General features: G+C 42.5%; 1 protein-coding gene across 1 annotated transcript in view; it reads left to right on the plus strand.

The window, feature by feature from the left end:
• LOC121865502 overlaps window positions 1–2,639 on the plus strand; it is a 45,184-nt gene extending 42,545 nt beyond the window's left edge. The window contains exon 15 of the mRNA XM_042365016.1: window positions 158–2,639. Within this exon, the coding sequence (XP_042220950.1) occupies window positions 158–263 (106 nt within the window). The 3' untranslated portion in view covers window positions 264–2,639. The remainder of the gene's footprint in view (window positions 1–157) is intronic.
• The last annotated feature ends 15,353 nt before the right edge of the window (window positions 2,640–17,992 follow it).

A 17,992-nucleotide genomic window follows, 5' to 3' on the forward strand; every position in this document is an offset into this window, starting at 1 on the left:
AGGGGGTCGATTTATCTGCCAGGTAGCCTAGCTCAACAATTTCACTCGAAATAATTAAGGTCGTCTTATACGCCAGTTCGACTTATACAGGTAGGCCGCAATATACGGTATAGACATTTTGTTGTGTATAACCTAACATGTGCCTTGTCTTCTCCAGGTACGACTTCCTCAAATGCCGAGTTGCAGGGGCAGCAGGGCTTCAGAGTAGCTTCCTCATAATCCTGGCGCTTGCTTTCTTCACTCTCGTTCTTCGTCGCCAGTAATGTCTTTTGTCATCTTAAACATTTATCAGAAGTAAAAGCAGTTAATTTGTATCTGTGATAAATTTGTGAACTATAGTATTTTGTATTTACTGCTCAGCAAATATACTTTTCTTTTGGTAGTTTTTAAATTGTAAGGTAAACAGTTCATTCATGAATTTTATGTTAACTCTAATGCTATTACACTGTACCAGGATATTTTAGGCAAAAAATATGGTATGTGAAGTTTACAGAAAATTTTGATGCACAAATTCATAGTCAGAGAGGTACTTAGGTATTGATAAAGGTAGTACATGACTATTCCTTCATGGACGTCCTAGAAGTGCCTTTGTCTTGGTAATTGAGTGCTGAATTATTTAATATATCTGATTATTACATGGATACTGTAGGCAGTGTACCATAAACTGACATGAGGTAAGAAATTTATTTTTATAGTAATTTTTCTGCATAATTTACTGTTCATTTAATTTTTTATTACGTATGTCTGTCCCTATTTGTGTATACTGTACCAGAGTAGGGTAAGTGGATGGAAGGCAGCTTATGGGAATAGCTTAATATTTTTTAGGGAGTAAAACTTCTGCCAAGTGTTTACAAATGACTTATTTTGCAGAGGAGCACATAAACCCCGACATTGATAGCTCTGCACTCTGAAAACTTTTAATAATCCCAGATGCTCCTGAAGTGGTGGATATAGAAATGGCAGATGTCCATGTGTATATCCTTTTGCATGTAATGGATTTTAAACTTAGTTTGTTAAATATATCGTAAGATCTGACGTGTTTGGTAATCAATATTTTAGATCAGTATTGCTAGAAATTTTTGCTCCTTATAAACTGGGTCAGCACATCTCTGTATGCATGCATCCAACATGCTGAGCTTGATAACTTGAACAAATAGCAGTTGATTGAAGCAAACTGGACAAGTATATCTCACAAAAATGTCTTGTATAAAATTTGGTACTGGTAATCATTATTTACTATCATGAAAGGCCAGGGCTGTGGCCTCTTGGACTAAAAGATGAGGTTATACCTACTGTTCAGGAAGAAAGAGTAATATATATATATATATTTTTTTTTTGGATATGGAATTGTGCTACTGTGTCCATGGCTTATAAACCTTAATGTGACCACAGGAGCACTTTTAGGTGATGTATAGTTTTCATTGAAACACTGTAGGACCTCTCCTAATTTACACTAAACTGATTAGATCTGGACAGCTGTATTTGCCCAGGTGTGTAGTCATGTCACAGGTTGGTAATGCTTCCTAATTATTACCACCCGGGTGTGTTTTGGCTCAGTGTGGTTTCTTTAACACGGTCATAACATCTGGTTAGCTCAGGTACCTTGTCCGTGACCTCTCCTGGGTCAGGTCTTACTGTCACTGTGGGGTGTGTCAACCTATGTGGATTACTACGTGGGCATCTACTTACTATTATATGTGTTGTATTTCTCTGGGCTGTAAGCTGTGGTCTGATAAACAATCATTACAAGTAACTTTGTATAGATCTGTTGTAGATCTCGTAATCTCATATGTTTTATATATTCAAAAATCATTGTCAGCAACACTAAAGGGATTTTAGTACAGTATTATGATATTGTATGATTCAAATGTATTGAAATGTGCCAAAACACATTTATTGTATGCCTGTGGCACATGGGATCTTGTGCAGATGTTTTATTAGTAATCTGTGGTTTGGGGATAACAGTGTTAATGGTCACACCAGACACAGGGTAAGTTCCTGCTGGTTTCCCATTCATTTGATTATTGGAGTTTTAATATGAATAATGCTACAATTTATTTGCCTCATCAGTGTTGTGGATTAATACTGTACCTCTTATAAGTTTAGTTTTATCAGGCAAGGTGTGTTATCAGTTTATCCACTTGTGGAAGCCTATAACTTGCTGGTAACTTTCTGTCCAGTTGTATAAATATATAACTTGTTGGTAACTTTCCATCCAGTTGTACATGCCTGTAACTTGCTGGTGACTTTCCATCTAGTTATACAAGCATGTAACTTGTAGGTAACTTTCTGTCCAGTTGTACAAGCATGTAACTTGCTGGTAACTTTCCGTCCAGTTGTACAAGCATGTAACTTTCCGTCCAATTGTACAAGCATGTAACTTGCTGGTAGCTTTCCGTCCAGTTGTACAAGCATGTAACTTGCTGGTAGCTTTCCGTCCAGTTGTACAAGCATGTAACTTGCTGGTAGCTTTCCGTCCAGTTGTACAAGCATATAACTTGCTGGTAGCTTTCCGTCCAGTTGTACATGCACACAATTTGTATGTAACTTGCTGATCAAATAATCTGTCCAGGTGTAGGAGCGTTGAAAAATGTTGCTAACGAGATTATCTTGTTTTAATAAAGTCATGAAAACAGTCATCAAAGTAACTTCCTTAAAAATTTTCCTTTGATATTTAAGGTGTTCTAAGCATTTGTACATAACCTGTTACATATATTGTATTTAATGTTACTGGCAACATTGCAATATACTGATTCTCGTGTAAATTATCGTATAAAAACATTACTTAGCTTCATACATAACATGATAATACTTTTGACTGACTGTTTTGAGTACTTTAGAAAGTAAATGGATGGTCTGTTTTATAGATCATATCAATATATTTTAAGATTCTCACATTCAATATTTTTTAGATTATGATGCAACAAAAGTATTTCGACAATACAGTAAAACCTCGATTAACCGACTTTCGGATTAACCGTCAATCCCGGACACCCCCCCCCCTTTTTTTTTTTTACGGGGATTAGCCCACCCGGGCACAGGTCACTGACCCACATCGGGGCCTGGGGGGCGATAATGTAATAATATTAATAATGATAATAATAATAATAATAAAGAACCATAAAGAAATGTAAAAATGAAAACAAAAAATCAAGAGTGAGAAACAATGTACCTGTACTGCATATATGTTGTGTTGTCAATTGTAAGAGAAACAATTGAGACCTTGCAATTGTGTGTAAATGAGGCAGAAAGTCAGATCAGCAACCTGGGACTTGGTCACAATTTTCGTGATGCCATATGTTCTTTGACTTTTCCATTTTTTATTCATGGTTTGTGTGCTGGTTCATATTTACAGTAATACCCTGATTTACGCGGTCAATTGAACCCGCGGAGGCCCACGTAAAACGGGAAATGCGTAAATGGAACAACAGAACATATGGGATTAATTGAAATAGAGACTGGGCCAACCCCCCAAACTCCACATTTTCAGACACAATACTTACGTTGTAGTAAAAATAACATCTTAATTTTATGGTGGTATGCACACACAATTAATAATTAAGAGAAATATCAATAATATTAGGTTTTTTAACACTTACATTAGTAGAAGAAATGGCTGGGCACATGGGGATTGGGGGTTGGTTCAAAGGCAGAGGGCAGATTATTGGCCCTCACCTGTATCACTGGTATCAATTGTATCACTATCCACCATAGAGGCTTGCAGGGCCTCTTTGTCAAACCCCTCAAAGTCCATATAAGTCCATATCCTCACTGTCACTGACTTGGGCCGGCTGTGGCGGGTGAAGAACTCGGTAATGTTTTGATGACTGGGCGACCTTGTGTGCACCATGCTCGCGCCGCTTCCCGCGTATATGAGTAGATGCACCGCGTAAAGTGGGAATTCCGGTTCTGGCGGGGTACCGCGTAAATGTGGAAACGCATAAACGGGAACCGCATAAATCGGGGTATTACTGTATTTACTAAAGTGGTTAATGTTTTAAGGCAATTTCTATTGAAATATGAATAGCAAATGAACAAAAATGAATAGAGGGACTTAAATGAGGTAGGTTAGGGATAGGTACAGTGATCCCTCGGTTAACAAGCACCTCAGCTAACGAGATTTCGGTTAACGAATTACCTTCCCTATGATTCTTAACTTCGGTTAACGAGCAATCTCTCGATTTACGAGTTTTTAACGAGCGCCCCTCCACATGTTTTCACTTGCATTTGGCGGTCCACCAGCTGTAGTATTAGTCCGCCAATACAGTAATCGGTTCTAGGGCTCAAATTCCTTACTATTTTAGTAAATATCAAGAAGTTTGTACTATTCAATAATTTTAAAAGTTTTATATTAAATTTTTTAGTCATTTTAAAAATTATTGAACATAATTGAAGTATAGGAAGCTAGTTTTTTGCGCGCCAAAGAGCTTGTCAACACACCATACAGGCGTCAGTCTCTGTCTTTTCAGTGGAGGTAACATCTTGCTTGAGACTCTTGAACTAAATGCTTTTTTTTTCTGTGTTTCGAAGCAAATTATTAGTCAATTTGAAATTTATTTTACATATTGACATTATATAATGCAGTGCAGTGTTGATTTAAAGAAAATAATCTTGAATTACACCAAGGAAACTACAATTTTATGGGTGAAATGGCACCATGGGGTGACTTCTCCACCCCAATGCCTTCTCTTCTCCCTTCTCCTCCACCCCCATTCTAATTCCCATCATCATCTTCATCATCCAGGAGCCTTCTACATACACACCTCTAAGTAAGTGTACTTTACTACCTTTTTTGTTGATTTTAGGCAATTTTCGGTGAGCTGGAACCAATTACCCAAAAACCCATTGAAACAATGGTTTCGGTTAACGAGTTTTTCGGTTAACGAGCAACCTTCTGGAACGAATTGTGCTCGTTAACCGAGAGACCACTGTACTTTGAAAATGTATGTTTTATTTCCGTAGACTTTGTTTACTATTAACCGACCCTTTGTATTATCCGTCGGCCCCTCCCCCCCATATGTGGTCGGTTAATCGAGGTTTTACTGTACTACCAAATTGTAAATTAACCACACTTGTTTGTAAATAGGTTCTGAAAGGGTAAGTTCATAGAGCCCTTATATTTTCAATGGCGTTAAACTACATATATACTGTAACAATAAAACCATGCCATTCACAACCTTTGTTTTTTGCCCTTTGTCCACAAGTCTAATATGAATTATTATTACTTGGCATCACTCCTTCTAGTTGTGGAGGAATGATTGTCTTTTCTTCCAGGTATCATACTTTCAGTTGTATCTACTTCATGAACACCTTCCTGTGGATTTTTGGCAAATTGCCTTGAAACTGTGGTATTGTAACTGATACTATAAATCTGCTTCCTGCTGTTGGGTGAATTACTGAATCTGATATACAGTAGTTACCATAGTTGGGCTTTCTCATTTGGCAGGGGAAGCATATTTTGTAATGCACCAATTACCTACTTTCTTATCCTAAGTATCTTAACCTAACCTCTTCCATTCAAACTAACATTCATATCTCCCAGACCTTCTCTATTTATTATTATCACATTTTATTTGTTCACATTCATGATCAACTCTTATTACATATTCTTCCAAATTCTTCACACCAACATTTTTAACTTTTCATCTGAATTACCCACCAAGACAGTATTATCTGCAAATAGCAGTTGATTCACCTTCCCTTTTCCCTATATTTTTGCTTCTATTTTTCAGTCTTTCTTTTGACTTGAGCATATTTGTTTTCACCTTACTACCCCATCCATGAAAATATTTGATAACCATGGTAATACAACTTAGGAGCTTCCTTGATGTAGATCTCCTTTCACTGGGAACTAATTCCCCACTTCATGACATACTCTTAACAAATGTTTCCCCTCATTTTAAAGACGACTGAATAGGAATCAACTACTGTATCATTTTTATCTCGTATACCTGTACAGTATTTTTAAAACTTCTCTCAGTACTTTTTTATTGACTAGGCCTATCTCATGCTCATTCTAGATCCAAAGATACCACAATAATGTCTACTACAGCATACACTTTTCTCTGTAGTCGGCAGTCGTATTCCTCTGTATCTTTTGCCCCATAAAACTGTGTTCTGACTTCACTAGAGGAAAGGTCACGGCAGGCTTAGCTCCCGGGGATCAATTGTCAGTAATGGCTAGTGCTACTTGTGAACAGGGCTGTTCCCTGAGGGCTGAGTTAGAGAGGGCCAAGGAAGAAATCTTGAAATTAAAGGAACTGATAGTGAGGATGAAGGAAGAAGACACGAGACAAGGAAAGCCTGTGTCTGACGAAAACTCAGGCGAATGGAAGGTTGTGAGCAGAAGGATGACCAAACTGGTGGTGAGAAAAGACACCAAGGATACGACAACAACAGCTAAATGTACCAACTCTTTCAGTCCATTGATAGACGAATTGGACGTTAGCATATTCAGGGACAAGGCTGACAAGGAAGGTACGAAAACCTTAATTGTTGGCGATTCCTAGGTATGGTACCTGGACAGCTTTTGTGGTAAAAACAAAAATAGGATGCGGGTGTGTTTGCCAGGAGCTGGGGTGGGGGATATAGTTGACAGGAAGGACAATACAGTATCTTTTCTGGTAATAGGAACAAACCCTTTATCTGCCTCAGTGCAGGAGGCAATGATATTGGCTGGTGAAAGAGTGAGGAGCTTCTTGATAAGTTCAAGACAGCTATAGAATGGATTAGGTTGAAGGGAAGGATCCCTTTCATATGTGGTGTCCTGCCTAGAAAGAGAGTTGGCAATGAATGGTTGTCAAGGGCAGTTGGTGTCAACGGCCGTCTTGACAGATATTGCCAGTCAATATCAGTCCCATTCGTTGACAACTGGGACAACTTTTACGGCAGAAGGGACTTTTATGCTAAGGATAGGGTGCATCTGTCTAGGGATGGGGTGGCAACCCTGGTTGGCTCTCTCGAGAGGGCATTTCAAAAGATGTCGAAGTCTTTAAACTGCTAGGGGAACATATGAGCACGGGGGTGGAAGAGACTGCAGTGGGAGCGGGTAAACAAAGTGAAAGGTTACAGGGAAATAGTGCTAGGAATGATGACAAAACTAAACTAGGCAGGGAGTTAAAACCTAAATGCGACGAAGAGAGGACTCAGAACACGACTAACTTAAATGTCTACTACGCAAACAGTACAGTTGACCCTCGTTAAAATGGACCCCTTTAATCTGGGTATTAGATAAATTGGACGAAATCTGAACTAAGCGAGGGACTGTCCGTGTCAAATTTCTGGTTCTGGGATTGTCCGATAGATGGGTCACTCGCGTAAGACCGCCAGTCATTGTTGACCTAGCGCCATATTCGAGTATCAGTGTTGTTGCCCTGCAAGTTTCGTTGATGTTTCAGTGATTAGGCATCTTTCAGCCTTGTATTTTACATCATGTCTTCAAGGGGGAGTAAAACGCCGAAGAGGAAGTATGTGACCCTTTCTGTACTTCGGTGTCAAGAGTTTGTGACGAGTATGGTGTTAAAAAGCAAACATTTTCGGACATATGCAAGGCTAAGGACAAACTCATTGCATATTCTTTGAAATATAATATTGATGCAACTTCTAAATCATCATCTGTTGGTGCAAGGAAGCGTATGAGAGTGGCAAAAGATACAAATCTTGAGGAGGCAGTGACGAAGTGGTTCGTGCAGCAACGATCCTGTGGTAATTTCGTCCGTAGTGTAGAAATTCAAGCTGCTGCTGCTAAGCTAGCAAGTCATATGGACATCGAGAATTTCGAAGCTAGTGACGGGTGGTTATGGCGATTTAGAAATCGCCATGGAATGTGTAATAAAATTACCCATGGTGAAGCTGGTAGCACACCCACCGAGGACATCGAACCATTCAGGGAGAGGCTAAATGACTTAATTAAGAGTGAAGGGCTCCTTATTTCCCAAGTCTATAATGGGGATGAAACTGGGTTGTATTGGCGGTCCCTACCCCGGAATAACCAAGCTTTCAAGAATGAATCCTCCTCACCTGGTCGTAAAGTAAGTAAGTAATGATTTTCGGCATTGTGTTGCGCGATCGCAGACGGTATGCACCGTTTAAAGTTAGTGGTGGTGGAGAGGTCAGCACCCCCGCGAATTTTGAAAGACATGATGCATCATCTATCAGCGCATTATTACCACTCCAAGAAATCGTGGTTCAACATGCAAATCTTTAATGGTTGGTTTTTCTCGCATTTCATTCCTGCAGTGCGAAAATATCAAGAAGACGTCCTCAAACTTCCTGCTGCTGAGGTAAAGGCGCTACTAATTTTGGACAACGCACCTGCTCACCCAGGTGCTGACAAGCTTGTCAGTAATGATGGTAAAATAAGATGCATGTTCTTGCCACCCAATGTTACCTCCCTGATCCAGCCAATGGATCAGGGTATAATTGTAACCTGCAAGAGAATATACCAACCAAGGTATCTGGACGAAGTTCTTGCAGTTATAGAAGAAGAGGAAGATCTTACGGAAGACACACGAGGACAAAGAACTGTTAATAACGTCAAGAACTACAACCTCAAGTCTGCAATATTCAACTTAGCAGCTTCATGAAAGGCACTGAAGATTACCACTCTAGCCAATGCTTGGAAAACTTCTGTACAATGTGGAGGTAGAATATGATTTCGATGGATTCAAGGCAAGGGACTTTCATCGTATCCTTCAGAGGGCGGGCGAAAATGATGTCACAGAAGGCGACATCAGAAACTGGCTAGAAGACACAGAGGGTGACCCTGGATACCAAGTCTTAACAGAAGAAGAAATAGCGGATGAAGTTCTCGTTGGTGACAGCAGAGATAGGGAAGATGAGGAAGACGACGAACCATTGCCCAAGAAACCCAAACTCTCTGTTATACGAGAATTCATTGATAATGTCATTTCGTACATTGAATTGTCAGCAGAAACTGATGATGTTCAGCATTACTATCATCATATTAAAGCCTTTAGGGAACTCATTATCCAGAGGCAGCATCATCAAGGTAAACAATTGAAATTAGATTCATTCTTCAAGCCAGTTCGTCCCAACCCTGCTGCAGCTGTTGAGCCTGCTGACGATATTGATGACCCTCCTGCTGCTGACTCAGGCCATCCTCAGTCACCTCAGCCTTCTACGAGTGGGGGACAAGTTATCACCTCTACCCCTCACCTCCACCACATCCAGCTCATCTGTCATCTACCAAAGGTAAATGAAATTAACAATTTACGGTATTAACTTTTTTATTTTTACATATTGTAATGTTTTATATAGCTAGTTATATGATGTTTACAGTATTTCCTGTATTTTTGTTACTGTGTATCATGTTCAGCGTACATTGTATATACGGTACTGTATTTCCTAACCTAACCTAAATCGGTTAATTCAGACAATCGGCTAAAACGGACACCCTTCCCCCCCTTTTAGTCCGTTTTAACGAGGGTCGACTGTAGAAGTATGAGAAACAAAATGAATGAAATCAGGGCGTTGGTATGTACCGAAAAAATTGATATACCTGTAATAGCATTCACCGAAACATGGATAAACCTAGACTCATGTGAGTTACCTGTCGAATATCAAATTGCAGGTTACAAATTATTCCATAACGATAGGCAGATTAGGAAAGGAGGCGGAGTAGCAATCTATGTCGGATAATCTGAAGTGTGAAATAAATAAGGAAATAAAAACTGAACAGAATACAGAAACAATTTGGATAGAATTAATCGATGGTAGGGAAAAATTAATCACAGGAATTATATATAGACCTCCTAATCTTGATAAGTTAATGAGCGACTTATTTGGGATGAAATGCGCAGGGCTTCCATACATAGCAAAGTCTGTATGGTTGGCGACTTTAACTTTAGCCAAATAGATTGGATTGACCTTACGAGTAACTCAGAATCAGAGGATTTTCTTGAAACGATCTAGGACTGTTTCCTCAACCAACATACTGTATAACCGAACCCACCCGGGGTAGTAATACATACTCAATTTAGTTCTGTCAAACAGAGAAAACCTCATTAGTAATGTCGAGGTTGGGAACAAACTTGCTAACAGTGATCACAAAGAAATAAGATTCCAATTAGAACTTCAGGGCAGCCGCAAGGAAAATTTCACTAAAGTCCCAGATTTCAGAAGTGCAAACTTTGATAGTTTGAAGATGCAGGTGAGAGAAGGGGTATCACGCTTCGGGGTGAATTACATGACCTCACACAATGTACCCACAGAGGGCGACCTCACCTTACCTGGAGACCTGATGGATGAGGATGACCTGATCACGAGATCTGAGGTTGACGAGTTCCACAACAATTTAAATAATGAGTTACTAATGCACAAAGGCAGAACATACCATACAAAAAACTCAGATCAAACAACAATGACCCTAAATGGATAAATAGTTATTTAAAGAATATTATTGGACAAAGGAAGGCTATAGGTAGGAGAACAAATCATGGTGAAGTTTACCTCCAATATTACCGGTATTATAAGGTTCTGTATTGGCCGGTAGGGTTAAGACGGAGATAAGAAAAGCAAAGAGGAATAATGAACTGAAGGTAGCAAGGGAGACGAAGTCAAACCCCAAGGGATTCTATCAAATGTATAAAACTTAATCACGAGAAAAGATTGGACCAATACAGTCAGATACCGGCGAGCTAACTGATAACGGCGGAGAAATGAGCAATAATCTGAATAAATATTTTTCAACAGTTTTCACCACCGAAAATTTAAACATGATACCCGAGGCACCGACTCTATACAGAGATAGTGAAGAAAATAAATTAAGTGAGATAGTAGTGACTAGTAACTATGTTAGTAAGCAAACAGACAAACTAAAGCCTAAAAAGTCACCAGGTCCCAATGAGATATTTGCCATGGTATTAAAGGAATGTAAGGTAGAGCTTTAGTATGCTGTAGTGGACTTCTCCCCTACAACTGCGTATCCGCATTCCAATGTCACCGTATCCTAGCAACCGAACCAAAAGACCGGCGACTTTCTCGGGTTTTCCCAACATGACTCATAGCGGCTGCTGGGTATATAAGCTCTGTCTCTCCATTGAGATTCATTCTGACCATCTTCTTGAACAAGCAACACCTCCTCCTCCGCCGCTGCCTGGCAGCCCTTGCTTCTCCTCGCCTGCCTGGCGGTCCTCGCTCCCGCCAGCGAGCATGGCGACCCACCAGCTGTCCTTCTCTGAGCTTCCTCACCAACCAGCTTTCTCATTCTGGTCTCTCTTCTTGAACAAGCAACACCTCCTCCAGCAAGCTCCACGCTGTCAGCATTCATTCAACCAGGAGGCCAGCAACAGGCAACATCTTCTCTAACGAAGCTCCTGCACATCTACCTCCTTCAACACGCTACTCACTAAACGTCTCTACTGAGCAGCTCCTCACCACACAGCACCTCCAGCACCAGACTGTCTATCATATAACTTATATTATACAAGAAAACCACCTTAGAGTTTCCATCCATCCTGAGTGCTAGACAACATTATACCACGAATACCTACAATGCCCTTAGCAAAGTTGTTTAACATGTCCTTAAAAACGGGTGTAGTACCAGAATCCTGGAGGATAGCGAATGTACCGGTAATACCGATTTTCAAGAAGGGAGATAGATCACTATCCTCTAACTACCGTCCAATCAGTCTAACATCAATTGTAGGCAAATTACTGGAAGCAATCATTTTAAACTCTATTCGAAATCACCTGGAGAAGCACCTGGAGAAGCACTACATCCTTGACCATCGAAGGGTCAAGACGTACCTGGCGCTCCTCTCGGAGCAGCCAGGTCAACTGTTAAGTTGGCCCATACCAACCCCCTCCCCTGAACCCTCCTCCCCACCGGAATATCAACAAGTTCTCGCCAGAAGTTACAATTTCATTTAGGAAAGGAACGGAACCAGTGTTAAACAGAGGTGAACAGTGGTGAACAGTGCTTAAGTCAGTGAGAACAACTCAACAGTAACAGTCGTACCCAAGTTAACCTTCACACAGTGAGGTCCCAGGTACCCAGTGATAACGGCCCGCGAGACCCAACAACAACCACCGATGTGTTAATCCGTCTACGATAGGAAGGCCTGGGACCAAACCTCACTCATCTAACACCATCTGTGAGGGAATTACTACACCACATGTCCCTCATAACACCATATGTGAGGGAACTACTACACCACGTCAAGTCCCTCATCACACCATCTGTGAGGGAATTACTACACCACGTCAGGCCCCTCATAACACCATCTGTGAGGGAACTATTACACCACGTGATGCCCCTCATAACACCATCTGTGAGGGAGTTACTACACCACGTGAGGCCCCTCATAACACCATCTGTGAGGTAATTACTACACCACGTGAGGTCCCTCATAACACCGTCTGTGAGGTAATTACTACACACGTGAGGTCCCTCATAACACCATCTGTGAGGGAATTACTACACCACGTGAGGCCCCTCATAACACCATCTGCGAGGGAATTACTACACCACGCCAGGTCCCTCATAACACCATCTGAGGGAACTACTACACCAAGTGAGTTCCTCCTCACACCATCTGGGAGGGAGTTACTACACTACGAGTTTGCTGTTCAACACCTACATTAATCTGTATGTTCACTGTATGTTCCTTTACCTTTCTCTAATGAAGGCTTTTGTTAAACCACCAATGTATGTAAATAAGTCATTTATGTCCAATGTATATTTTCAGCCTTCGGGCTGCAGAATTTTTTCAATAAACCGTTAATTATTATTATTATTATTATTAAGTTGATCAATGATTTCCAACATGGCTAGACAAGCGGGCGTTCATGTCTAACTAATCTATTAACATTCTTTTCATCTGTTTTCGAATCAGTGGACGAGGGGCACAATTATGATGTGGTATATCTCGACTTTAGCAAAGCCATCGACAGAGTCCCCCACGAAAGACTAATAAGAAAAGTGGAAGCTCATGGCATTAAAGGAGATATTCTAAAATGGATTAGGGCGTGGTTACAGGACAGGAAACAGCGAGTGAGCATTAACGGCACTAAATCCGATTGGAGCAACGTCACTAGTGGAGTTCCCCAAAGCTCAGTACTTGGACCATTATTATTAATTACATACATAAACGACACAGATATCGGCGTAGACAGCAACTTAAGTAAATTTGCTGATGACACTAAAATAGGGCATGTAATTAAATCTGACAAGGACTCTGCAAAACTACAGGAAGATCTAAACAAATTTTTCGAATGGTCTGAAAAATGGCAGATGAAATTCAATGTGAACAAATGTAAAGTACTCAGTATAGGAGATGTAAACAGGGAAACCAGATACTAGATGAGCAACGATGTTATTGAGAAATTCGACTGCGAGAAGGATTTAGGAGTAATGATAAGTAGGAATCTTAAGCTAAGTAAACAATGTGTATTTGCTCGAAACAAGGCTAATAAAGTACTTGGGTTCATACAAAGGAGTGTTAGTTACAAGACTAATGAGGTCATCCTAAAACTATATCTTGCGCTTGTGAGACCTCACTTGGATTACGCGGGTCAATTCTGGTCACCGTATTACAGAATGGATATAGAATCTTTGTAAAGAATTCAAAGGAGAATGACAAGACTAATCCCGGGCATTAGGAACTGAGTACAGAGGCAGGTTAAAGCATCTTAATCTGCACTCCCTCGAGAGACGTAGAGTGAGGGGAGATATGATAGAGGTGTGGGGTATGAGATTGTTTGGTGTTCACTCAGGGTGGGTTGGAGAAAGGAAACTGTAGGGGTATCGAGATATTAATGTTGTCTAGCACTCAGGATGGAAGGAAACTCTAATGTGGTTTTCTTATATAATATAAGTTATATGATAGACAGTCTGGTGCTGGAGGTGCCGTGTGGTGAGGAGCTGCTCAGTAGAAGACGTTCGGTGAGTAGCGTGTTGAAGGAGGTAGATGTGCAGGAGCTTCGTTAGAGAAGATGTTGCCTGTTGCTGGCCTCCTGGTTGAATGAATGCTAACAGCGTGGAGCTTGCTGGAGGAGGTGTTGCTTGTTCAGGAAGATGGGCAGAATGAATCTCAATGGAGAGACAGAGCTTATATACCCAGCAGCAGCCGCCAGTCCTCTATGAATCATGTTGGGAAAACCCAGAAAGTCGCCGGTGACTAGTTTCATTGCTAAGCAACCGTACCATCTGGCGTCAGCTCTCGCTTGGTTGCTAGGAGACGGCAGCACGTCGGAATGCGATACGCAGTTGTAGGGGAGACGTCCACTACAAAACTCACGATGTGCTCTCTATATACATGTTGTATTGGATGTACAATGCAGCTTGGTGCTGGGAAGGCAGCATGGTTACAAGCGTGATGTAGAGAGGTGAGGATACTCAGAGGAGGACAGCTTGTGGGTCGCCATGCTCGCCGGCGGGAGAGAGGACCGCCAGGCAGGCGGAGGAGGAGCGAGGGCCGCCAGGCAGCGGCGGAGGAGGTGTTGCTAGCTGGTCGGTGTGGGTAGAAAGAGAGAGATCACCACGAGGTCAGGTCTTAAATAGCGGGGGTTGGCATGGCTTAGTAGTTGACCCCCGCTCCGTGATGTATGGCGGCGCTGGTTGACCTAGACCACGAGGCATACACTGGGGAATTGGTGGGGTCGGCTACTCAGCGACAAACAGCGTTTGTAGGGGAGAAATCCACTACAGAGGTGTATAAATGGAAGTCGGGGCTGAACAAAGGGGACATTACAAAGGTACTGAAATTATCCAACCAGGAGCGAACTCGTAAGAATAATTTTAAATTATACAAATTTAGATTTAGGCGCAAAATAGGTAAATATTGGTTTGGAAATAGAGTAGTGGACGAGTGGAACAAGTTACCAAATATCATCAATAACTCGAATACGCTGGATAGCTTCAAACATAGGTTGGATGGATATATGATGTCATGGTCACAATGACTGCTGGTCTGTTTGACACCTGATGATTCATATTATGCTCGACGCCCACAAAACATGTGGATAACTGGTGAGTTATCCCTAGGAAGAAATGCGTTTTCTCTGGCTTAAGGTGCCGGCCATTTTCTCAGACTTCCTGAATTCAACCTCCCTATAAAGTAAATTTGAATGTGAGAGAGAACACCATTGTGTGAGGCAACTTAGATATGTTTGATTACAGTTAAAGCATTCAAGATCCTTTGTGTGTGATGTTGAAAGCTTCAACTGTCCTTGTTGTTAGTAACACTTGTCAAGTAAGTGAGAGTCGAGTCTGCCTGTATGAATGGCACCTCATGATTTCGTCCTCGGGGATAGCCATGAGTTTCCAATTGCTACTGAAGTTAGATTATTTTGCTTCCCAAACCTTAGAGAATCGGATGTTTGTAGTTTAGTTATTGTCAGTTGTCAATTTAAGAAAGTCATTAATCTCCTGAGAAGAACATGTCAAACTCCTAATCTCCAAGATCTCAACGTATATCCATGAGAGGCTCCTTGTATAGAAATCCCGCCCAGTTGGGAAACTAAAAGTTATCAACGTATGTAATTCCACTTTTTCCTGGCAAGCTCAATCTCTGTTTCAATTATGTAAATCGACTTAAGAAATTTGCCTGACCTGTGGCAACTGAGTGTCATATTTAAATGTGTAGTGCTGATTTGAATGAAATTTCTGTCATTGCGTGAGTAGTCTTTCCTGATAAGTATTCTGCACAGGCCTGAGTTGCCAGTTGGCCGTATACAGGTATAAGCTCGTGCGCAGGAGAGACATCACTTCTTCCTGACGCTCTCCAACATTATCTCAGGTATGTGTAAGATTCCCCGAACGCCATGTTGAGTCAGTTTAACTCAGTAAATTTTGTGAATACAGTATCAGTGTTCATGTTGTAACAGTGAAATTTTTATTTACCCAGTGAAAGAATTAATATAACGTAAATGTTGTCTGTCGTTGCAAGACAAAAGATTGTTTGTGATTGAATTAATATTTACTTCTTCCTGACGCTCTTCAACATTATCTCAGGCCCAGTGTGTGTGTCTTAGCTGAATACCCAGCAGCTACCGGGGATCGGTAGCTGCATGACAGCTAGCTGTATTGGATGATGTCCCTAATTCTGCAGGATTAAACTGTACAAGTCCGCATCCTGGGAACTAGGCTCAGACTCTCGCCGTGTGTCAGACTACAACCGACCATAACAGTGATCTTCATTTGTTGTGGAGACACCAGTGTTATACCCTGGGGCACTCCTTACAGTTTACTTTTACTTTTATCCTCTTCGCCACTGATCGGCTCGTTAGCCGCTTGGGCGATCGGTCACGTCGCTGTCACGCACTGTTGGCAAATACTGGGCATGCACCGGCTCCTGAATGTACCTGAACCTGCTCCAGTGTTGGTCAAGTCTTATCTTGAAAGAGCTCGCACTCGGTGCCGTCACAACACACTCTGGTAGATTGTTCCAAGAGTTTACAACCCTCACTCCGAAAAAGTTTGCCCTCACAATTTTCTGGACTTGGGGCTTCTTCAATCTTGAGCTGTGACCCCTTGTGGGACGAGCGTCCGCCATCTCCAAGTAAGAACACTCGACTGAGTAGTGCCCCCCTGAGATGCTTATACACCTCAACTAGGTCACCCCTTACCCGTCTGTAATATAAGCCAGGCAAGTTCAGACGCTCCAATCTCTCAGGGTAGCTGAGGTGCTATATGGGCCACAGTATTATTGCTGTATATGATGGGGGATAATTAGCCGAAATTTAATTATTCCATGTTGAGTAGTGAACCCATAAAAATTGGTAGTATCAGTAATAACGTGGTATGTATTGTGAGTGCATCCTCCATATGTACCACCAACAGTTCTAGTGAAGGTACTGTGGGGTAGGTTATGTTTGGGTTACACTCAGGATGGGATGGAGAAAGGAAACTCACAATGTGCTCACTGTATACATATTGTATTGGATGTACAATGCAGCTTGGTGCTGGGAAGTGGCAGCGTGGTTACAAGCGTGATGTAGAGAGAGCTGGTTGGTGAGGGTGCTCAGAGGAGGACAGCTTGTGGGTCGCCATGCTCGCCGGCGGGAGCGAGGGCCGCCAGGCAGGAGGAGGGTGTTGCTTGCTGGTTGGTGTAGGTAGAAAGAGAGAGTCACCACGAGGTCAGGTCTTAAATAGCGGGGGGTAGGCGTGGCTTAGTAGTTGACCTCCGTGATGTATGGCGGCGCTGGTTGACCTAGACCACGAGGCATACACTGGGGAATTCGTGGGGTCGGCTACTCAGCGACAAACAGCGTTTGTAGGGGAGAAATCCACTACAATACTCCCTCCTTCCCTCCAGGCAGTGTAGGAGACTTGTTGTCTGCAGGGTTGCATAGCACATGTGAGGCAGAACGGGCGGTGCATGCCTCATGTGAGACAACGGCGATGGCGTGGATGAGCCGGTCGCTAGGAGACAACTGTCTAGATACACAATATCTGTGGGAGTAGAGAGGGAGAAAAAGGGTGTGTGGAGGCGATGAATGTTGTGCTTCCCTCACGGCAGGTACAGAGTCGTCAGATGCGCCTGCTGGGGTGTGTGGGCCTGGGTCAGGAGCAGGGGCTGCGTCAGCAGAAGCGGATGAGGGCTCGTGACAGCAGCTGGGTCCACGACAGCAGCAGGGTGCAGGACATTAGCAGGGAGTACCTGAGGGAGAAAAGAGGGGTGTGTGGGTCCGCACTCAGGAGCAGGGCCGCGTCAGGAGAAGCGGCAGGGGGTACTGCTGGGCCGGGGCGGCGTCTGAGGCAGGACGGGTGATGATGCGCCTGCTGGGGTGTGTGGGCCTGGGTCAGGAGCAGGGCTGCGTCAGCAGAAGCGGATGAGGGCTCGTGACAGCAGCTGGGTCCACGACAGCAGCAGGGTGCAGGACAGTAGCAGGGAGTACCTGAGGGAGAAAAGAGGGGTGTGTGGGTCCGCGTCGGGAGCAGGGGCTGCATCAGGAGGAGCGGCAGGGGGTACTGCTGGGCCGGGGGCGGCGTCTGAGGCAGGACGGGTGTGCTGGGGTCGGTAGGACG

The sequence above is a fragment of the Homarus americanus genome, unplaced genomic scaffold (genome assembly GCF_018991925.1).
Source record: "Homarus americanus isolate GMGI-L3 unplaced genomic scaffold, GMGI_Hamer_2.0 scaffold25483, whole genome shotgun sequence".
In the NCBI taxonomy this organism is placed as follows: domain Eukaryota; kingdom Metazoa; phylum Arthropoda; class Malacostraca; order Decapoda; family Nephropidae; genus Homarus; species Homarus americanus.